General features: G+C 38.4%; 2 protein-coding genes across 3 annotated transcripts in view; both read right to left on the bottom strand.

Moving 5' to 3' along the window:
• The window catches only part of diaph1 (diaphanous related formin 1), an 85,217-nt gene extending 69,192 nt beyond the window's left edge, over positions 1-16,025 (bottom strand). The window contains exons 1-7 of one of the 2 annotated variants that reach the window (XM_086084940.1): positions 15,247-16,025; positions 3,835-3,861; positions 3,085-3,249; positions 2,565-2,666; positions 1,488-1,618; positions 1,275-1,358; positions 1,133-1,196 (exon numbers count right to left, since the gene is read on the bottom strand). In XM_086084940.1, coding sequence (XP_085941066.1) covers positions 1,133-1,196; positions 1,275-1,358; positions 1,488-1,618; positions 2,565-2,666; positions 3,085-3,249; positions 3,835-3,861; positions 15,247-15,345 — 672 coding nt within the window. In that variant the 5' untranslated portion in view covers positions 15,346-16,025. The remainder of the gene's footprint in view (positions 1-1,132; positions 1,197-1,274; positions 1,359-1,487; positions 1,619-2,564; positions 2,667-3,084; positions 3,250-3,834; positions 3,862-15,246) is intronic. The other variant, XM_086084941.1, reaches the window with a different exon arrangement.
• Positions 16,026-17,985: 1,960 nt separating this feature from the next.
• Positions 17,986-23,058, bottom strand: smim32 (small integral membrane protein 32). The gene is made up of 3 exons (XM_086085152.1): positions 22,887-23,058; positions 22,443-22,592; positions 17,986-20,072 (listed from the first exon to the last, which is right to left on the bottom strand). Exon 3 carries the CDS (start codon positions 20,046-20,048, stop codon positions 19,701-19,703), a length of 348 nt encoding a protein of 115 aa, XP_085941278.1. The 5' UTR covers positions 20,049-20,072; positions 22,443-22,592; positions 22,887-23,058; the 3' UTR covers positions 17,986-19,700.
• Between the last annotated feature and the right edge of the window lie 414 nt (positions 23,059-23,472).

Below are 23,472 nucleotides of genomic sequence, written 5' to 3'. Positions count from 1 at the left end.
CTGAACGATTAATTGCATTTGCAATTAAATCGCAATTTGACAAAACATGATTATTAATCGTGAAAGCTGCGATTTAAACGGAGCGAAAGGAGTGGCGGGAGCAGAAACATCACCACTGTAACTAAAGCCTGGCGCCACAAGTGCACGTAATTTCTGTGAGTTTTTTTGTCTCATGAGCGCTTGAGACGAGTGTCTAACATGTTTATTCTGTTTGCTCTTGGTTTTAATTTGCACTTTATTTCTATACTGATTTACAGTTTAAGCCATACATGTGTGACACAAGTATGTTGTCAAGACTACTTGTAGTACGTAATAAGTTTAAACCTGTAATTGTAATGGAAAAAAACTGATATTAAGGTTTCATTTGCCTTTATCTTAAGATCCTGTAATATATAATAAATCTGATATTGTTTATTATAATTAACTTTTTGTTGGGTAAAATTCATTGAAAACTACCTTAAAAAAACAATCGCATATGTTATCGCAATCACAATTAATTTTTATTTTTAGGGGGGATTGCAATTACACTATTTTCCATAATCGTTCAGCCCTAGTTCAAACTGTGCAAAATGTTACAAGGACTTAAAGATTTATTTATTTTTAATCCAGGAGAGTACACCTTTGTTAAATATAGTTCAGATGTAGTTAACTTTTAGGTACAATACACTTTGTATTTGATCTTGTCTACCATTTATTTATAGTAGGTTTTATGCTTAAAACATTTTAATTTAAGCATTATTTAAGTACAGTTTTCCCCTCCTATATTAGTACAGTGTTTATGTTCAAGTGGTGCATTAATACAGTAATACAAAATATACAATGCACCATGCAGGAATAAAACCTCTGCCTTGTTTTTGAGGATTTTTCTATCTATCCATCCATGCATCAATCTATCATGATGGTTCTAGGAGAGTATTTTTTTAGTTTAATATTTGAGAACCAAAGCACCATAATGTTGAGTCAATCTTTGGGATAATCGCACCCTCTAGTGGAAGAATTGCTAAACAACACCAAAGAGAGAAGAGCTACAAACACAACGCAAACTGATATGATAACTTTGCTTTTATTTTAAAGGCCAATCATACTAAAACAAGAACGATGTATTTTAAAGGAAGTAATAAAGCCATCTTACCTTGTTGTTCATGAAGGCTTTGAGACAGCGTATGATCTCATGTTGACATTTAACTCCCATCATTCTAGGAGGATGACATACAGTATTAACACATACACCATTTATATTAACAGTTACGCACTGCGTGTTTTGAGTATCTTACGGGTACTCGTCTTTTTCCTCTTGCAGTCTTCTGAGCAGATTTAACAGCAGGGCCAGGCCTTCACCTCCAAAATTCTGCACCCAACTAAAAGACATAAGACAACTTGATTAGAACAAAATATTTTGGTTTTATACGATGTGTATTTGTCCCATCTTATTTATTGTCAATACATCAAATGCACTTCGATGTAAAAAGTAGAGATGGGTGCATCACCTGACAGGGTTGTTATTGAGTGAGACTCGTAGCGATTCCAGACAGTTCAGCAGCTGTGAGTCCCGGTAGTCTGACTTTAACTCCTGGATATACATCATGGCTGACTTTGAGCTTTCTTTCTGGTCTTGACCCTGATGAACAAACAACAAACACCAAAACAGCCAGTAAGATCAGTGTATTCAAATGTTCTTACGAATGTAATTTGGTGTGTTTCAACCTGTCAAAAAAAGTATGGAACCAAATGTTAATGTTTTTCCCATACTCTTATATACACTTCATATTAATTTAAATAATACCAATACAAAATATGTATGTGAGGTGCAGGTGTACACTGTAAGTGACTTTGAATGTGTGACTTTAAAAGGCCGATCTTGGCGGCTTGTGTAACATGGGAGTCTGCAAAAGAGAGAGTAGTACAGTATTGGCTGTTGTCAGCTCAGCTAGTGCATGAACATGCTCGTTTCACGTTTACTTTTTTACTGTTGATTCAAAAAAAAAGATTGAAAGTGCACCAGAGGTCGTGTCTATCCTTGACCGCCTATTGAACAATTACAATGCATTTTAACTAGCGGTGGCAAGATATTATTACATTAGCTAATGATGTTTACTGGAGAGACAGTGTGTGAGACAGTTCTGCTTTGCAGTAGACATTGCACTCCGTTTTTGTTTTTTTAAGTATAAAATGATGCCACACTTGGGACATTCTCCATCTTTTAGACACTCATTCCCGCTGGTTGGTGCTTATTGCAAAGTGAGTTTACAGTAACATTAGTCCATGTGGAAAAATGATCATTGCACGATCCTGCGATAGATATACACGATTTAAAAAACACAATATAATTGGACCATGATATCGTGAAGGATGACTGTACGAGGCTTTAATACCATCTGGTAGAGGCCAAGAACACCGACAACGACTTTCTCAATACAAAGTCAATTGATCAGAGTTCATTGTGAAAATCATGTATAAAAAAAATACATACAAAAAAAAAAAATGAAACTGGAGAATTGTGCTGAATTTTAACAACCAAGATGTCCTGATTTACTTCAATTACTTGAAATTGACCTTTTACTGACCGCTTTAGAGGTGTGGAGGTATTGGGAGACCATTTCACGTTTAATTGTGATGTCTTTTTCCCTGAGAGGCTGCTGTTTCTCCTCATTCAGGTTCATATCCACCTAAACAATACAAACAAAATTGATTACATTAATTTGATAGCATGATGAAAAATCAGTTAACTTGAGCAGGTAAACAAGAAATAAATATTATTTTCAAACATTCAGGTGGGTCCACTAACACTTCAGTACAGTAGGATGTTAAGAGTCAAGTCAATATTAGTGCAGGTATCTTTATCCTTTCAAGACATATTACATTTTGAAGACATTAATTGTACTATAAGGTAATGCACTCTAGAAAAGGTTTTATTTTGTACTTATTTAATAACGACATCACATGAGACTGTGGTGTCACATTTTACTGTGAAAGGCATTAAAAGACAGAAGGGTCTTTATTCACGTAAGATAAACCAAACTGGAGATGATGACTCGCTCAAACACCATATGCTGCTATTGCACACTTATCATTGTGCTTTCTCACCAGCATCTGTTCAAAAAGTTCCAGGACATATTCATCTGTGCAGTCGAACAGCGTGGCACTAGCAGCGTTGATTTCATAGTTGGCGGCTGCAGAATGCCGCTGACCTGAGACATGGCTCGGTTTCTCCTTGTCCTTCTTTATCCTCATGCTGGTGAAACGTTCCAACTAGATTTGAAGGCAACATGACACAAGTTAGATTGGGGAGTGGAGAATGAAAAGCTATATAAAAATATTCCAAATAGGAACAAGGCAGCAAGTAATCCCTAATCATCTTGTGGTCTGTTATACAACTGAGTTGATTTATGAATAAATAGCTTTTAGGATGTTTTGTACATCAATGGAAACCTCATTTCAACAACTCCATAAGATTGATTAGGGATTTAAACATGTATCACAACAAACTGCCAAACAAAGTCAACGTGTTGGTGATAGAACATGCAAGTGTGCAGAGGAATTGTTATTAAACAACAAATATACTAATTTCCCTTGGGTGCACAAAGTGTATGTGTTGTTTACTGCCAAATGGGAAATAAGTTGTAGAAACTTCCCAGTGGTTAATGTGCATCTATCTTCAAAAGCATGCAACCCAACACGAGAGCACTAAACGACAAGTATGTTTATGAACAAGTGTGTTAGGGTGGATTAGATTGTGACAAACAAACAGTGGCAAGGTGAGTTTGTTTTTTAACAAATGACAAGATGAATGAGGCAAGCAGACTGGTGATGGTGTCATTCATTTATAAAACCTACCTCATCTGGAATCAGACGTTTCAGTGTCTACGGATGAAGAATGGGCAAAAAAGGGAGGAAGAGATTGCCATAAAAATTATAAACATAAAACAGATTTCAGAATGGAAACAAGGCAACAAGAGAGGCATGTTGAGTGGGAGAAGAAGAAAAATCAATTAGACAGAATTAACTGTAAACTATAATTGTTTCAGTCAATCAGTGAGGGACAGGTGGAGATTGTTGTTTAATTATAACCAAAGCAGTCATAAATAGAAACTAATACATTGAAATCACAGACAATAAAATCTTAAAAGTGACAATTGTATGGATAAGATTGATTACAAATCGTCTTCGTGGTAGAAGCAGGGCCGTTCACATTTTTGTGTGTAATAGCCGATCATGTCCACAAGGTGTCAGGCTACACATACAAATGTTCATCTAGAGATCTCAGGCCAGAAAAGCTTTTAAAGTGGAACATTTAACCTAATTAAAGTGTACTATAGGCTGCAAATAAAATTGCTTTTGGAAATTCATCCAAATCCCAAGTCAAGTAATTTACACGAAAATGTGGACAATAAAGAAGAGCTTGACATTGTAATAAAAATAAATGACAACAAAATATGGATACCTGATGACGACCCTTTAAAGGTGTGTGAAAAATATATATCCTAAACCAGGTAATTTTATTTCTCGATAACAATATTTTCCAATATAGTATTTTTCCTTAAAATTACAAGAAATGAATGGTCATTTTCCTGAGATTATTTTCTGTTTATTCATATTTTAGTAGAGTACATTTGTATAAAGAATACACAATAAGATAGAGAAAAAGGTTTAATAAAAAAATATTAAGTGGTCAAATAAATACCATTGAAAATATCTGACAGTTGTAAACACTTTTCAAGGAATGCAGTCAAATGCAAAGAATTAAAATAAACCTAACACAGTGCTTCAAGTAGCATTTAAGTATACCTACCATACCTAGTAGAAGTGCTAATAAAACAAGTTTCAGAGGAACACAAGATTGTCATCTTGTTTTGAAAGTCTGACTGCTATAAACAGAGTAGCAGTTTGAGAAGATTGTGGTTGAGAATAAGATGGTGGTGGTGGTGATTCAGTATGCCATCAAGCTAACCATGAGAGTTGCTTTTGCTTACCATGTTGCCAAGGCAACATTGTAAGCTGAATTACATCACATGGAGGGAAACGTTTTCACGCAGACACACCCAGACAAACTTAAAAGCAGGAAATGACACACAGAAAGCTGCTTTTTGTTGCGTTTTCATTTAAAGAAAGTAATGCACCTCGAATATGTTGATTTATCAGGAACACTGGCACATGTAAGTTGATATACTGTATATAAGGAAAGGAAGATTTATAGAGCAAATTTCATACACAATGCAACTCAATGTGCTTAACAATTAGTACATTATTACATTTAAAATAAAACTAAAGAAATAATCTTACTATTATCTTATCTTACTGAAATTATTTAAAGAACACAAGACAAAAAATTAAAGGCAAACAGAGAAACAAACAGATTAAACAACTGATAAAAGAGCAAACGTTTGCAGACATTCTTGAATTATCTCTAAATTGCACTTTTGAAAGTACTTCTGCCTTCAGGTAGAAATCTGTAGGCTCACTGGCTATGTGACAGACAGGCTGTGTGTTCTATCAGTATAAAATAGGATTTGCTTGGTAATTCAACACAAGCTTTAAGACAACTGAAGTTGTCCTAAACAATTAGTGTCCCCGTCTTTGACATACTGTCAACCACACTGCCACTAGACTTGCAAAATCTTACCACTTTATTTTTTTTCTTTACAACCAAAGTTTCTCTTTGCGTTCATTTTTGTTTCCTCAGTGGCAATCAAAAACACCAACGAGAGACATGAATCTGAGAAAAGGAGGCAAATGATTGAGTGGGGGGAAAAAAAATTGATTCTGCAATATATCACGATATTAAAGTGCACAATTCTCAAATCAATTCAATATGCGGCCGAATCGATGTTTAAACATCAATTTTTGATGGAAATATTCAACAAAACGTCTTGGTTAGGATTCACATTTTAAGCATGGAAGAATGTTATATTAATGGAACATTAAGCCTTAATATTTAATTCCAGTGCTGTTCAAACAAACATGAAACAGACTGCAACCTGTTTGTTAAATGCAGTGGTTCAGTTATAAGCCTGAAGTTTCAGATAAATAAATAAATTTTCATACAAATCAAAGCGTGCTGATCCAAAATATTTGCATAAACAGATGCAGGATTTGAAATTGTGAAGACCATGCAGCATACAGCAACATACGAGTTTGTTGGTTTGAGGCCATAGTAAGGGATTAATTTCCTTTTAGAAGAGACTGGGGCAAATAAGAAAAGTGTCAGAAAAGAGACCGTGCAGTCCAATAATACTGCAGTTAGGGATGAAAAGATACACAGTGAGTGAACTCCCGCGGATTCACAATTCAGCAATTGGGAACTTGCATGCTCGCATTAGTTTTTGTTTGAAGAAAGCAGGGTAGGTGCGAGCTGCTCAACTAGTAATTAGGGCCTGACTGTTTAATCTGACTGTTTAGTCAATACCTGTGTTGTACGGCCACGTCTAGCACAGGTATGTGCCACCTAGCCGCAAGCACAGTACTCGTAAGAAAACAAATAATTTTTTAGTGGGGGAAAAAAAATCTGAGATATTCTTTTTGGGCAAAAATCGCCCAGACCGACTATGTAATAAGCATATTATGCAAACTCCAACAGCCATAACTGATGCCCGGGGACCCAATGCACAGACAGGCTCGATTGAGCTAACACTCTCGTTCCCTGCTGGACATGTCACTAAGCAGGCGAGCACCCACTTTTTAAAGTTGCACACATTCAAAGTCATAGATACTACAGTGTACAACGTAGAATGGCAACCTCAAGTGGACTGAAATATTATGTGTTTTGCTGGTTCTTCTTCTAACGCAAAAGTAAAACGCCCGGTTCAGTAAAACCCCGCCTCACCCCGTGTGGTTGCAGCGCCCCGAGCGAGCCGGCAGCAGCCTGCTGCTGAAGCTCTGCGTTTGAGCACTCTGATTGGCCACGCAAGTCATCAATTCTTTAATAAACATTTGAAACAAAACGGCTCCTTGCCGCAAGAAATCATGGAGGAGGAGGGGAGGAAAAGCGAGAAGAGAGAGGAAAGAAGAAAGAAGGACAAGGGGGGAAAAAACTTGATCGGGCCGTGAATCGGGGACCTTCTGCTTACAGGGTGAGCCAGAACCTTTTCTGGGATTTTAAGACGGCCAATTGTCATTGCACTTTGGCATTGCAAATGTGAAGAATAATTAGTTGCTTTGAATTCATTTGGACAGAATGTTTACTGATAAGGGCTACTTTTGTCACTATCTCATGGAGGTCTCAGAGAAATTGGGCGTGCGTTTAGTTTGCAGAGGCAGTGTGGGGGTGGGTCGGCACCTAATGACGTCATACAGTGAGCACCCACTCGTTTTCTCAGGTTGGGAGGGGTGGTGCTTGGACAGCAGAATGGTCTAGAACTTCTTAGAGTGGCGAATGGAGGAAAACACCACTTTGGTGAGGTTTTTGGTGAGGAATTAGCATTTAAACATGGCTAAAAGCTCCAAAATGTTGATTTTTCATGTTACTGTTCCTTTAATGCCCAATTCACACTGACTGCGGAACTGACGCCGTGCACTTTCCATACGGCATCCGCACGGACTGCAATTCACACTGCGCTGCGTGAGCTGTCCGTGTCCGGAAATATTCACCCACCAGACCACAAGATCACGGGGGTTCACGCTGGAGAGTTGAGTTCACACGATAACAACCATGTAGAGTCCTATTTGTAAACAATAGCCACACTTGCCTGTTGTCACATCGATATGCTTTTGGACATTATTTCTGGGACTTCTACCATGGCTCTTCTACCATGGGTAAGTACGTTTTGTGTTTAAATAGTGTTATTTTGTCATGTTTAATTTACTTTTTTATAATTTTTATTTATTCTGAGCTTTTTGTCTTAAATGTCCAACTCATGTCATACTATGTCGCTAGCTAGCTTCCCTCCCCCAAAAAATTAATTGTTTTTATTTTGAAATATACCGAATCGACCTTGATGCCGACGCTCGACTTCCTGTCCGGCTTGTGTAAAGCATGCGGCGTCCGTAAAAAATATAACGCTAGCGGAAACCTTCCGCATCGCCGCATCGGAACCGCACCGCATACGTGTGCAGCTGGTGTGAATTGACACGCAGACTCGGATGCTTTCTATTCTTTGCGGCGGCCGTAGGGAAAACGCACCGCGTCCGTTACGCAATCAGTGTGAATTGAGCGTAAAACTGTCCGAATCATGCAATTTTAGCCTTTGTTCTGATTTCTGCAGCGCTTCGTGAAAGCAACCATGATTATATTTTGTGTTGATTCAAAATAAGACATTTGCAGCAAACATCTACTTTTACTGTTTGGAAAACAATGACAAATCACATCAGTAACGGAATCAATTTCAAAAAGGTACGTCCATCCCTCTTGTGTGATATTGCTTAACTGTTGTTTTGTTGTTGTTTTTAACCACTAAACAATACCATATTAACAACAACAGCTTGTTTATAAACACCTATAGGGAAAGCGGTTTTGAAATTTACTTCAATGCAAAGTAAAATTGCATCTGATTAATCGATGGAATGATTGATAGAACAATATGTCAGAGGGAAAATATAACTTTGCATAATTCTGCAGTAGAAAACTGTTTTTATTGAGGTAAGTTAAGGTAATACTGTTAAGAAGCGTGATCCGGAATGTTTCAAACCTGCCCTGTGTCAAGTAATAAAACTATCCACTGTTTTTAACATCAACCAGACCTCGAAAGTATTCTGACCTCCACAGTTTTGAGAGAGGGTGTAAGCATTTTTATTAGCCGTCTGCTAGTACCTCCTTGCACAAGGGACCGGCAAGTGGGGAGAGATAAGCGTATTCAATAATGGGGAAGAATAAGAGTAGATCCTGTTTGCTATTTTTGCACAACTTCCTGACACAGCCCTCCGCTCATATCGCATATGCCTGCAGGTCCACATGTACAATGTACAAATGTGTATTCTTAACACTGCTAACATTAACAAGTAGTGGGCTTTTAATATGCCCATAAATAAGTAAACACTCTGAACAGTCTGCTTGTAATGGTTTTTCTTGAAAATAAAGACATGATCAATTGAATTGTGACTTTATTATTGTGGCAGGTCTAACAAATGTAATACGCACCTCACCAGGACTGCAACAAGAAAGGCCACTGTGGCCCTGCGACATAATGGATCATACAAATATTATATGAAAAGTATTTATTTGTTTACACCGCTAACAGTTATTAACGCCTCTCTGCAAAATGAAGTGTCAAGCTATTCCGATGAAAGTGTGTTTGTTCTTAAAAGTAAATATACATGACATTTATTTGTTGGTGTACAAAACCACATTTAAGTCTGATTATAAATATAAAGAAAGAGGTGAAAGAGTATCCTATACAAACATTATGTAGTCTGAAAATGTTTTGTCATGTTTACAGCCACAGGCAAAACGAGGATACGTTTAAAATAATAGCTCATTTGCATATGGTAGACCCAAATGACTAAATAATCCCTCTTTATTTTGCTCAGAAGTGTGGGAGAGATAATTACTGGATATTTGGTATTGGATTTTCTAAATACAGAGCATCCAAGGAGGTAAAAAGCAACCAGTAACTTTAAACTACAGGAGAAAAAGATATTACGTAAATGATTGAAAGGATAAACCAGGTGAAGTGGAGTCCAATCTGAGTACGGCATTTCACTTGTATAGTTACTGCATTCCTTGGATCGCCTGCCTCAACAAATTGGTCAACAGCACCCTCATTACATAACTCTGATCTCACATCCAGTCAGAACAGGCGTTGAGAAAAGCCAAACAGTGGTCTGACAACATCCATAAGCACAGAATACGAAACCTTTATCACTATATGGAAGTAACCACTGTGCTAGATTTACATATACAGTGGCTATAAAAATCTACACACCCCTGTTAAAAAAAAAGTCAATTTTTCCCCAATCGCAAGTTGTTCGGGTTATAGTTCAAATGAATGGTGGAAAACACTGAAATGTTTTATCTTAGTCTCAATTGTTTACATGCTTGATTGGACAGAGTTACTCCCCTATACTGTACATGGATATTGGTCATTGTGCGCAATTGGAATATCTCTTTCGAAAGTGTGACACACGGACAACTTCATTATCACCAAGCTAAATTAGTTACCTCCTCTCTCCAAAAGTGTGGTTCTTTGCTGCATTGTCATGTTTGCTTACCTCTGCTTGAGTATTTCTGGATTGAATGCAAGCACGGACATACTGTATAGTGTTCCCTCGCTGAAACGCAGGTTCACTTTTCGCGGCCTCGTTGTTTCGCGGATTTGTGTTTAGTGCAATTTTGCATGCGTTTTTTCCCCATTAATGTACCTATTTTATGAAGGTTTACAAGAGAGGAATGTGAGAAAATGTAAATGCCTCGATGAGAAAAGTGTATAAACTGTGTCGTGAGGGATTTTACATGCTTGAAACATTTATAATAAATGTGAAACATAAAGCTAACTACTTCGTGGATTTCATTTATTGCGGGTATTTATTGGAACGTAACCCCAGCGGAAAACGAGGGAACACTACACATATAATATGTTTGTAATGTATAGATACACACTGTGGCATTTTCGCTGTAAAAACAGAAAATAACGTGAAAATGCCATGGTGAAATTAATGTATTCAAATGAGGCTCATTTAGCGAGTAGGCCGGCACGCCGCATAGGTCATTCCTGTACTACAAAGTGCATGATTCCTTGCGATTAGAAAGAGAACAACAACAAAGCATGCGTTCAAGGCAAACCAATACCCCGTTCAATATTTTTGTTGCCATTTTACATACATTTGAATGAACTTGCTAGTACTGGAAATATGCCATTTCTTTGTCAGATGTATCTCTCCCATAAAAGACGATTTGATACGTAGCTCCGGTTTTCTGCTTCAAATCGTTTTTTGTTACGCCTCTACTAATAGAAAATATAAATGATGTCTTTTTTGTAGATAAATTGCAGAATGTACACCTCCACAAAGGTATTGTGTGATTAACCAAAACTATCTTGATCCAGTTGTCAGATCAACTCAGATGAAACCGCTTATTCCAATGCACACTAAAGTCAGAGTGTATGATGCAAAATCACAATTTGAAAGAAATCACACGAAATATGCTTCAGAATATGAACAAACATCTTAAAAAGCTCTGGACAGGAATAGAGGAAAATTAAAGTGCAGGAAGAAATTACCCTCTCTGCTCATTTTTAGATTGAGTCTAGCACCCAAAACCACATTTCTTCCATGTAACAGTTACCTATGGCTCTCACTATACATCTACATTGATAAGGTACACATGCCCTTTCCCCAGCTTTTCCACCTTTGTTGAATAATAACACAGGAACAAGGCAGACCTAATTAAAACATAAAAGGCTATTCAATATTTATCTATTACTATAAAGAGCACCCTTAGATGCTACTGCAACCTTGACAACCGTAATAAGTCACACTAATGATGATGCATATTATGTACGCTATTCTGCAAGTAATAAATCAGACGACGGAGCAGAAATTAGACAATAAGTATGAAGGTAAATCAGAAGGTGCTTATATTATTAAGCTGCTAGCAGAGCATCATATCAATCCGATCATATCAATCCAAAAATAGGAAGTAGTGCTGTCATTATCGAATCTTTTTAGAATTGATTAATGTATCGCTTATTCAATCGATTAATCATCTAATGTGATTAATTCATTAACTCATTCACTCACAGCCATTTTCACTAAAATAATCCCCTTCACTCCAGCTGTTTTACTGGATTTTGACTGATTTAGCAAGACCCATGGAGCATTGTGTTCTATTGCTATAAAAACATTAAACCTACCAAAAGAAATATTAAAGTCTCTTCTTTCATCAGGAAAAAAAATTATATTTCTATATGTTTCCGTTTTGCAGCAATTTGCATTAGAATATAGCTAAATTTCATCATTATTCACAAATCTATTTAGAATTCTGAGTAATTGAGGGTTTTTTCAACATGGTCCTGGTTCATTTCCTATGCTCTGCTGCCACCTGTTGGCCATTTGTGTAAAAACTACCATTTCTTAAATCGTTCTTTGCAGTTGAGAGGCTGCATCATAGCCTTCTGTATGCTCTAGCATTAAAAAAAAAAAAAAACATTAAAAACGCATAAATATGTCTTTGGGACACTTAAAACATTTTAAATAGAACGTATTTATACGTTTTTGGGAGCAAATGAGTTAACGTGTATTACAAAAACAATTCCACTGATTTCTGTTTATTAACTATATTGATTGGTGTTTATTTCGTACTTCCGTATGGTGATTAAAAAAAAAGGCTATTGATGTACTATGTTACCGGTTCGGTCATTGTTTTCCAAAGTAAGAACAGATGTTTGCAAATTTCTTATTTTGATAAAACACAGAAGATAATTAGTCTTTTTTCATGAAGGACTACATAAATCAGTAAACAATTACTGTTGATATGCTGAAATCAGAGGATTTGGACAAAAAAAAGTCTGAGTCCGAGCCACCTGTTTTTGAGCATCTGCCGATACCAAGGTCTAATCAGATACCTCGGCAATGTATTAAAGAGAAAAATAAAGTGCATCCAAGTTGCCCTTTTTGTTTGTTGTTTTTGTTTAAAAATATATATTTTAAAAACTATCCCAATATGACACCTTAGAGAACATTAATAATTTTTCTTAAATTGTAACATTATGATCGTGACGCCATAATCAAAATGACAATAACATTTCGTTTAATTGCTTATCCCTAGTATTATTACATGTTTTTTTAAATTAGTAACTGAAATCCACCGAACAGACCACATACCAATTCAGCCCTAAAGTCTCACAGAACAGTGAGTTCTGTGGTGCAAAAAATGTAGAAAAATATAAAGAAATATGGAAGCATGTACTGTATCTACATTTTATTTAGACCGCCTCACTTTTATGGACTTGAGTCATTATGTTAAATTAGGCTTTTGCTGAGGTGGTTCCCCCAGGAAGTGGATGCACTGTTGCACGAAGGCACATGCTGGCAAGATTTTATGCTTGACAAGAGAGTCCACTTATTGCCGAGATGAGCCACATGCTCCATGTTACACACAATATAACACAGCCATAATGGGAAATACTTCTCTATACACATGGCAATTCATACAGAAGCTTAGTTGCTTGGAACTACAGTACCTTTGCACTGACTAGAGGTGGATGACTTTTTTTGAGGGGGCGGGGGGGGGGGGAGATCCCACAGGATTGGAGTCAACTTTACCTTTGATCATTAGATTAGGATGGTGCTAGACAAATGCAGCCATTTGTATTTCCATATGCGTACACACCAACGGTGGCCAAAAGAACTACATCACACACAAGGCAATGGTGATTCCGGTTGTGCTGGATTTCTTGAAACAGCGATGGTGAGACAGGGCGGGATGGGAGTCAATTCCACCAGAAGCGGATGGGAGTCAATTCCACCAGAAGCGGATGGGAGAGGATTTTTTTCTTTTTTTTTACGATGGTCCAGGACTGGGATGGGATTCATTTATCTATTTTTCTATTGGAGTGGGATAGGACGGGAGTGAAAATCCACTCCCAAATCACACTATACACTTTGTATGCTACAGTATATGGCTAGATGCTCCAGCACACTGTACATATGTAGTGTAGTACAGTGCAGTCCTCAACCACGGCCACTTAGAACTGGGCCTCACAGAGATATTACAACTTTTTTTTTGTGCAAGCGCGAATGTCCGTCAGCACCCACTGCCAGCTGTGGAATGAATCTGGCTCATACCTACCCAGAAATGTATATTGTGGTTGTAAAAGCTCATGTGATATGACATAGAGCATTTTTGACGAGCAATTACAGCTGCAATTTTGCAAATCGGGTCATAGAACCATGCATGGAACTTACTGCAATGTAGTGGTAGGGTACATATGAAATGTTGTAATCCTCCCTCAACATGATTGCCACATATAATGAGTGTTAAAGTATTACTAAAACTAAGAGTTTTTTTGTTTTGTTTTTTAAACGACAGACCCTGGAACTGATTAATTGAATTTCTATTATTTTCTATTCTTAATCTGAACAAACAGAAGGATGACCAACACTCTGGGATTGTTTGTGTTTGATAGCAAGGATCCTGACTATAGACTTATTTTATTTTACACAATGACACAACTATCTTTAAACACAGAGTTTCTTCAAACCTTTCCAGTTTAAGATCTAACATCTGGTATGTGTGTGTGTGTTGCATAATAAAGATTCTATCAGGCCAGATTCAAACATCAGAATGCTGGCGTCAAGGACATAGCTCAAGTCTATGGAGGACACCGTAGTCGTGCAAACACAGACTCGTGTACTCAGTGTTAGCTCTGGGCACAACAGATTTCGGTCTGTGACTCATGTTTACTCGTACTTCATCAGAAATATGCATATATTGGCATTCCTGAAACATTTTGTGACGTCTGTAGCACCACCTTTTCTATTTCCAAATGGAAAAGCATAGAGTAAAGAAAAACTGTAATGAAGCATTTACAACAATAAAACATTTACAACAATAAACAGGCACGACACAAAAGTTGTGGAATACTACTTGCCAGGATCAAAAAGTTTAGTTTGAGTATTATTTAAGTCAAACGTGTATGTGGTACTACTGTTTACTTTGTGATGTGTTCCCCGTTGCTTCTCTATGGTTACTGATTGTCAGTGTGTGTGAGCTTTTCACCTGTTGCTAGACATGACTGGGAGCTGAGTTATGCAACACAAGTGAGCCTTGGCTGGTGACAGGCACCACTGCTCCTATATAGACAGACACCTCAAGTGAATTACATGCTAAGTCCGCATGAGGTAATGAAGAAAAATTTATGAGTTAACCTCGTCATTGCAAGTTCAATTAACACAGTATTCCATGTGATATTGATTATAGAGTAATTAAAGGCAATACAGCTATACATAAATATACATTGTAGCTTTTTGATAAAAAATAAATAAAAATAATAAAAATAAAACAAAGAAATGGAAGTTTATGTTTTCAAGTGAAACAACTGGGTGCAAATTGCTAACTAAGGGAGGCAGGTCCTTCCTTCTATTTTAACACTTCCTCTTGTATGATACGTCAGAGATATATGACAACATGTCAGAGTACAAACATCGTGGGTTGGAACGTAACCGCAATTGCAGGTTGAACGCTTGGTAGCTTTATAGTTTATAGTTTCACTTAAAACGCGTGTTTAAACAACGACAAGCGACATGTCATGAACTGCGAAACCATGAACCCAAAGCACAATGTGAATTGCCAGCAAATGAGGCTAATTGGATACTTACAAATTTCTTTTTTGGCTCTCCATCCTCGTAGCCCTTCTTGGACTTCTTGTCTTTCTTGGGACCAGGACCCGAGGCGGCGTATCCCGTGTGTGGATCCATATTTGAAAAGTTAATCCTCTTCCTTCAACTAGAAGTCAAAATAGTCTCCGCGTGGAGGTAAACTCGCTGACGAAAAAACAACACTTGAAGCAAATGACTGTTCTGACGAACTACCGAAACAGTAGAAGCCAAGTCATAATAATAACAATCTCCTTGGGCCTGGGGTGATGCCCAGGCTAACTAGCCACAATTAGCACTGGGTTGCTAATGATCTGGTCAGGAGCCAAACTCGCCGAGTGAACTCCTCGCTAAGCCGCCTGTCTGTCTTCCAGAAGGAGGGAAATTCAAAGCGCTGCTCGTCGTCGTCGGGACGTAAACAAAATAAGCATTCAGAAGTTCTTTAAAAAATACAAACCAAGACTTCAGCGAACGGCACCGCGTGTAAAGTAAACATAAGTTCGTTACGATATGAGTTTAGTTCACCAAACTTCGGACCAAACACGGTTAGCGTTAGCTTTAGCTAGGTTACTTTGTCTGGCTACACTAGGTAAAAACCTCGACCGAAAAGTCCACTTTTAGATTGATTCAGACTACGGGGGGTGCTTCGTCAATGCTGCCCTGGCACTACTGAGGCTTCCACTTGACTTTCCATGCTCGATACGGGTCGAGTCAACTTTTCAATTCCGGCATGACAGCGATGAAGAGGCGGCTCAGTCGTCTTCCTGTACTTTCTTCTGACAGTCCGCCTGAAGCATTTGGGGGCGGAGGCAGCGTCAGACAACTTCACCTGAACTGCTTCCTGGTTGCTGCTTGCACTTGGCACTCTTGTTGCTGGATACAGTATAGCAACTTTTCAGATTGCATTAAAAAAAAATCCTCCAAAGAATCAGCGACAATTTTGACTACTTTTAAATTTTGAGTGGTAACTTTTGAAAAGTTTACAACAATAAAGCCGCGCCCCCTGATCGAAAAGTTCTGAAGTAACTTTCGCTGGTCCGTTATCTTCAAGTCGAGTTAAAATTTCCATTGGGAGATACAGGTAATATTTCTTAAAATAAGTTAAGTAGGACCGATGGAGTTTAACCTGACATGCATTTTGGTATTTGGAACTAGGAAGTGAAAGCTCCGCATGCAAGGAAGAATGCAAACAAACATGTGCAGGTGTTTTCAAGGCTGGTGTCAATCTTCGAACCCATCCGAGAATTGTGAAATGTCATTTAACTTGATCTGAAAATGTTTAGTTTATTAATTTATAACAAATAACGTATGTATGTGTCTATCCACTTTTAACATTTTTGTTTAAAAAAAATCATAAATGTATGTTGTTATTTTCTTTAGTTAGTTCTTTATTAATAAGAGTCGGTCTGTCTGTCTGTCTACAGTTGTGCTTGAAAGCTGACATACCCTGGCTTGGGGTATGTAAACCATATAAGCACAACTGTAAATGTAAAAGCTAAACATCGCTTAGTGACACAAAAATGCTATGAGTCGTGACCAAAATTCACTGCAAACCACACGCACAATAATAAACAAAATAGTAAATAAATACATCTCTGGCAGTGTCAAAAAAAAAGAAGTGAGCATTTATCTTCATATTATTCAAAAAGCAAGTGCTGGTTGCACACGCCAAATTCTGCACAAATTAGTCAAATCGAATTGTTACTGTTACTAAAATTACCAATTTAGAAAAAAACATATAGATCAATACAAATCAATTGAGTTGTTACATTGCCACCTCAATTTAATTTATATGCATGTTTCATCAAGTGTGTCTCAGCACACACAGCAAACAACAAAATGACTTGGGGCGCCATCAAAGGGTTTAACTGTGAACTGCAAGGTAAGCACAGTGCACAATGCATAGCTAACTATAAACCCTGGTACACATACCCTCAGTTAGGACAAATTTGATCATTTTCTCTTTCTTGTGGTCAAGGACACTAAAGGCCAAATTCTTGGTTGTCTCTAAAGCTTATCCTGAGTGATTTTTCAGTGATTTGTGGTGCATTAAGAGTGATTTCTCTCCTGATTTGGCAAAATAGTCGGACCCGACAATCGTAAACGTTAAAGCTGTTCATTATTTACGAATGCAGTGCACATCCTTACATTTGTGGTCAATACCGAGTTTGGGCGAGCCACAGACTTTGCGATTGTGACAAAGTTGTGCCAGTGTTAACACCGGAAACACATCATTAGCATAACAGAGCAGTTGCCTATGTCAATAGTTAATCAATTAAAAATACTAGTGTATTTGCTAAAACGTTTGCCTTTTTTGCCATTATTGTTCAACATGTCTTATATTAAAAAGGACATTTAATTAAAAATGACAAAGAGAAGAGTTAGTCACAGCAATGTAGGCCTATACATTGGTGACTATAGTCACCAGATAAGCTAACAGCTAGCCTAGTTTTTTTTCTTCGCTTTCTTTGTCTGCTACTCCTTTTTCTTCATCTTTGTGCTTTCCATCATTCTGGATGTCTTGTATCACCGTCAATGCTGTCTCTCACAGGTCGGCCGTTGTATTATGACAGACAGACTGTGGTGTGTTGTTGGTCATCCCAAGTACACTACACGTGATAAGAGCTGCATACACACACAAGCTATAGTCGAAGCCAGAACTAGTAGGCCCTATGTGTTGTTTATTTAAGTGTTGATATTGGTTGTGTTATTGTGGGTGAGTTGAGATGTTTTGCCTAAGTTTTTTTTCCAAACAAAAGTAAGCTTTCAGATGAAGTCATGTATACTCTGCTTTGTTACGTTGAGCTTCTCAAATTAAATCCTATAAAAGTTTTAATTAAACAACGTAAACAATAGCTTGTGTGTTTACTTTCATTTTAGTGAAATTATCATTCAGATCATGCACAAAGTTTACTGGAATCCAGCCATTACTCTGGGTTTTATGTAATCCCCAGAGTCCAATACAAATGTGCTTTACCTCTGAAAAACATACACACAGACGCACACCAGTCTGCACTGGATTACACTGATAGACTCGTTTATCCGTCGTGGTATGTGAGAGATGTTTCCAACAACAAGGCTGAAGAGGATTTGAGCAAGACTGGTGGCAATGAAGCTGGCAGTGCTGCAGTTTGGTTTATTGCACACAAGTTGTCTTGTACTTCAGCCTCAAGTCTTACTTCCTCAGGACATTGATGCTATGAATCGGGTAAAGGTTAATTAAAAGTGAAAAATGGTACGGCCAGCAGCCAGATGGCTTTCATAAAAATGCCCTATGAGGCTGTATTAAATCACAGCAGTGACCTCTGCAACAAAAGCGCCAGCATTCATTCATCAGATAACACAAGAGATTTTCAAAATCTTTATGTCATGGTGTAGTCTTGCAGTCTGCCATTTAAACACTATTGTACAATCTACAGAAGGATAGGAAACGTGATTTGGTTGCATCATTGCACAAGACAAACATTTCTCTATACTGCAGATATTAGCTGCCATGAAAAATAGAACTTCCAAGGCAATGTTAAAACACTATTAATGCTGAATTCCAGATATCTGGCAAGTCAGAAATTTTCTTTGACTATAGGAAAAGTGCACGTAATGGGCCAGAGTTCCTTTTTTACAAACTAGGGGCAAATAAATGTACCCTTTCAGCGAGATGTAGTAATCGCACACAGAAATGCACTGAAATACTTTAGAAATGACATGACATACATTCGTTGATTATATAAAATGTTGCTGTCAACCGCAAATTTTCTTGACATTAATGTGTTCTAAGCAGCCTCACTAGTCTAAACACAGTATTCTGATTAATAATGCGTTTGTGGAATATGAGGTATGTAAAATGTATCCTTTTTTTTTTCCATCTTTGGGGGTGGCTATTTTGCCGCAGCTGCTCAGGGCTCAGGTAACAACCAATCATGACTCAGCTTGACAAAACAGGTGAGCCGTGATTGGTCATTATATTGGCAAAATGGCCGGCCCCTGAGATGGATAAAAACGGGTGGATTTTGCTTCTTAACTTATATTCCAAAAACACCATTTTAACCAGAATGCCATGTTTAGACTAGTGGAGGCACATACGACATATCCCTAGAACCCAGTTGGTTTTGCATGAAAATTGGTGCGTATCATAGATCTCTACATGGCTACACAATCTCTGTATGAAATATGACCAAGGCTCCAAAAATATTAATTTCATTTGTGTATTCACAAACAAAGTCAATACGAGCTCATCAAGGTCACCCACAACATTTTTGTGAATTATTTCTGACTTCTAAGAAGACTTGAATAAAACAGGCATTCAAATGTGTCAACAAAAAATGATAAAAGCAAAGTTTGTTGCAAACATGTGAGCTTTCAGTTTTCAGAGACACATTACCCAGTAGGAAAGCCAATAATTGGGTGTGCTCCCGCAGTAGGCCCAATCTTCAAACATTACACTATAGTCTGCTCATAGGCTACTTGTACGATGTCCGGGCCTCTCTCAGTGACCTGTCATACGGCATGGAGGCGAAGAAAGAGTTCCGCAGCTGACAGTTAATGAAGAACACAATGATCAGCACCAGCAGAAACAACAGGAGGCACATGACAATGTAGGTAAGCAGGTCCGGTTTGTGGAGCTCGCCATCTCTGAGCCCCCCTCCTCCTGCTCCGCGGCCCGCGGTGGGTCTTAGTAGGGCGGCCACGCTCACCAAGCTGCCATGAGACACATTGACAGAGGTGGGGGCGCTCGTAGAAGACTGGGCCATGAGCGCTAGGTCAAGGTGTGGGGCACTGGTGGAGTTGAGGAGGACCTGCCTCAGCATGACCTATGTGGGCTCAACAGCTGACTGGGTGGGCAAGAGGGGAAACAACACACAGAAGGCTTTTTAGAAATTTGCATTGAGCCATCATGCTTGCTTATGAAAATGTTTTGATGCTATCATTGGAAAACTTTGAAAGGTCAAGTTCTGTTAAAAGCATAGACTGGCAACCTCAACATTGAGCTATGCATTAAATAAAGTGGAACACAATTCATTCGGAGGACTCAGAAAGCTTCAATTTGTGTGTCTTTCAAAACTATTTTCCATGAAGTATCAATCATTTGCTCTGCACTCGGGGTACCCCCCCGTCCAACCCCACCACCCCCCGTCCAACCCCCCCCCCCCCCCCCCCCCCCCAACGGTCTTGCACTGACCTGTTACCTCGGGACAACCTTATCTTCAGAAAAAAAAAAAATCTCAATCCCTTGATTCCCAACAGCTGGGCATAGGACTAATAAGCAGAAGTGATGCAGAATTAGCAACATTTCTACTTGACAGATAAGTTTGATGACCTCTTTTAAATTTTAATTGATTATACATTCCAAAACATTACATTTGAAACCGAAAACATTTAGGGCTCCATTTGCACAGACGCCGCATCTGTGCTGTGGCCCAAATGCCGGCGGATCCTGATTTTGGACATGGGAAATTGCCAGGATCCTGATTTTGGACATGGGAAATTGCCAACATCGGGTCTAACCCGCCTCCACCCATAGATACACCACCTGCTGTGCAATCACAAAAATAGAGCCCCAAGACTATTACAAACAAGTCTGGCTTGCTGGTTTAATGCTATCTTAGCAAATCTTGCTAGCTGTTTTAACACTGCAAACTCCCCCTTTTAAGGACAAAGGTGTAGTGTGACGATGCATAATAGTGGCTCAAACTCTAAAAAAGTTTTGTGCAACTTTAGAGGTGTATTCTTGTCAAAAGAATTTGAGGGAATTCTGAATTGTACCACAGGGATGTTTCACTTTTTTGGTTGCACTCACTTCCGTTAAATAGTATTTTTCTCCACAATTCAATTAATGAAGTTCTGTTTTGATATAGTTAATATTTTAAAAAGTTCAGGGCTTGATGATTAAAACATGCCCATTGTATATTCACTAAAATTTGCAAACATTTAACTGACCAGTAAAGGAGCTTTTATCACTGCAGAATAGTAATTTAAAGGTACTATAATCGTCCACTCATCTATAGTGCTTGTCTTCATTTGACTCAGAGTCAAACCAAATAAAAGGCGGGGTAACAAGTTGTCTGGTCACCAGCTAACTGCAGGGCAAGTACAGATAAACAATCATTCACACTCATAATCACAACAATATATAATTTAGGACAGTGTTTCCTCAAACTTTTTACATCTAAAATATACTTAAAAAAAAAGACTTAACTCGTCATCATCAAGGCCAACATTAAAATAAAACAGTGTAGTATAGGCCTAAGTGTTCATAAAAAACAAGGCAGATTTTATTCCTAAAAAATATATTTAATATGAATATGTAGGCATGTAAACATCAACACTGCACTTATAAATGAGTGACTTAAAATGCATTCCACATAAACTGAATAGATTAAACTTAAATAAATATTTGAAAACAAACGGTTCTAAAAGGTTCAATGCAAATATCAGTACAATATAGAGTAACAAATGTTACAGTATTGAATTTAGAAAACATTTAATAAAATACTGTAACATGCTGCAATTTAGAATTTAATTAGGCAATTCTTTGTATACCACTAGAGGTTGCCTGGCCCGCGTACACCAATAGGTCTAGGCCTAGCATAACACACTTTGTGAATACCTGAGTTTTCAATGAACCTAACACTCATGCGTTTGTAATGTGGGTGGAAACTGGAGTATACCCTGGAAAAACCCCACACAAGCACTGGGAGAACATGCAAAATGTGCACAGGATTCAAAACCAGCACTTCAAAACTGAGGTAGATGTGCTAACAACTACATATCAAGGTGCTGCAAGCAAGTATGTCAAAATTAATTTCTTGTTTTCGAGAAGTTGTCAGTAACTTTGATTCCTGATTGGCAGTGAGAACTCACGTGGTTATACTGCCTCGAGGTCACAATTCATTGCGCAACACAGGGTTTATATATGATGTGTGTGTGTGTGTGTGTGTGTGTGTGTGTTTTTAATCCAGCAATGCATGTTCTATAACCATAATTTTAATGGGATAAAACTACAGAGTGTATTTGAAGGTCAGAGTTAAACTTCATAACAATTGCTTTGTATTATATACACACCTGGCTCTGAAATCAAATTGGTTTGGTTCAGCAGGACAATGCCCTTGATTGCTATAGCCTACCATGTGACTTTGCTCTTTATGAAATACCATCTTTAAAAAAAATTACAATAATAGTCATGACTCAGGAGAAAGACTTACTTGGGTGCGCACTGCTGACAGTGTCACAGGTGAGAGTGGATAGGACAAATCCGAGCTCCGCATTCCTGTCGGTTCTCTGTTGGGTGCCGACAAACCTCGCCGAGGACGCGTTGTGAAGAAGCAGCTGCGCGACTGCTTGCACGCTGCGCCCTGCACAGTCCATATGTATCTGGGTCGGATTAAAAGAAAAAACGCACAGACAACGACCAAACTAAACTTAAATCCAGGTTCTTATCAGGAGCAGCGATTACCCGCCAAATAATCCGACCAGTATGTCGAAATTACGGTTATTAAAACTGTAGTAGTGATCTTGAACAGACTTGAGGCTCCTGTGAGCGATCGCGCGCGTTTCCTCGTGTGAGTCGTAGCGTGCATCACAACAAGCCAGCATGCGCTTATGCGCGCAGCATGCGGAGCGCGGAGGAAGGACACGCCGAATCTTGCCTCTCTCCAAGTCCGCGTTTTGCTCCTCCAGTGGCGGTGGCACAACCAGAGAGACGTGGATGCGATTAATGCTCCGGTGAGGTTAGAATGAGAAGAGCAGTGAAATTAAGAGTCACGTAGTCTACGTGGAGCAGCAGGTCGGCTGCTCCTATCGTCGCCTTTTTCTGCATGTCTGTGTCACAGGGGAGAGAGCGGATCAGTGCGTGTGTGTCGGGGGGCGTGTCACCTGACAGGGATGTGCTACAGTAAAGTCACAAAGTCGACATAAATCCTATGCTCTCTGTCTCTCTCTCCAAAGTAATGAGAGGATGTTAGTGAGTTATTTGTGGTGGGGGCATGAATGGGAATGTCTCACATTGAAGTGATTGAGGGAGGACAAATAGGAAGGCTGTGAAATGTTGTGTCCGGCGATCACGGAGTTCTTGTTACAGTAGACAAAATAAAATAAAAAATATATAGAGAGAGAGAGAGAGCTCCCACATTTCTTGCATATCAGCGAATCACATGCATTTATTATTATTATTATAGATCACATAAAAATGACCTTGCATACATCTAATTATGAACATAAGGACAGTGTAGACTA

This window comes from Leptonotus elevatus, chromosome 9, assembly GCF_054856555.1.
Source record: "Leptonotus elevatus isolate MCC_2025b chromosome 9, RoL_Lele_1.0, whole genome shotgun sequence".
NCBI lineage: Eukaryota > Metazoa > Chordata > Actinopteri > Syngnathiformes > Syngnathidae > Leptonotus > Leptonotus elevatus.
The sequence above is the reverse complement of the archived record's forward strand: the minus strand, read 5'-3'. Positions and strand labels throughout refer to the sequence as shown.